The sequence below is a fragment of the Penaeus monodon genome, chromosome 15, assembly GCF_015228065.2.
Source record: "Penaeus monodon isolate SGIC_2016 chromosome 15, NSTDA_Pmon_1, whole genome shotgun sequence".
Classification (NCBI taxonomy): domain Eukaryota; kingdom Metazoa; phylum Arthropoda; class Malacostraca; order Decapoda; family Penaeidae; genus Penaeus; species Penaeus monodon.
The window spans coordinates 40,368,870-40,369,097 of record NC_051400.1 but is presented as its reverse complement, the minus strand read 5'-3'; the positions used below and the strand labels follow the sequence as shown (position 1 = coordinate 40,369,097).

The 228-nt window shown below is 63.2% G+C and overlaps 1 protein-coding gene across 1 annotated transcript in view; it reads right to left on the bottom strand.

Annotated features, from left to right (window-relative positions):
* LOC119582041 (organic cation transporter protein-like) overlaps positions 1 to 228 on the bottom strand; it is a gene marked incomplete at its 3' end in the record, with an annotated part of 33,146 nt that overhangs the window by 6,701 nt on the left and 26,217 nt on the right. Inside the window, 1 exon segment of the mRNA XM_037930280.1 lies at positions 24 to 192. Within this exon segment, the coding sequence (XP_037786208.1) occupies positions 24 to 192 (169 nt within the window).

Sequence of the window (228 nt, the reverse complement as noted above, 5' to 3'; positions counted from 1 at the left end):
CTCAAACGATCACAGCATCTTACAAGAGCGCCGGCAGGAAGAGCAGGCACGGCAGGGACACGGTGAGCTGCAGCCAACGCCAGTCCCTCACCAGGTACGCGAAGCCCCCCCAGGCCACTGTACCGACGGCCCACGGCAGGAACATACCCACGCCCAGGGCAGATCGCCACCTGGGCTCCGCCATCTCCAGCACTGAGGGAAGAGGAATGGGTGGATTGGCTGGTTATT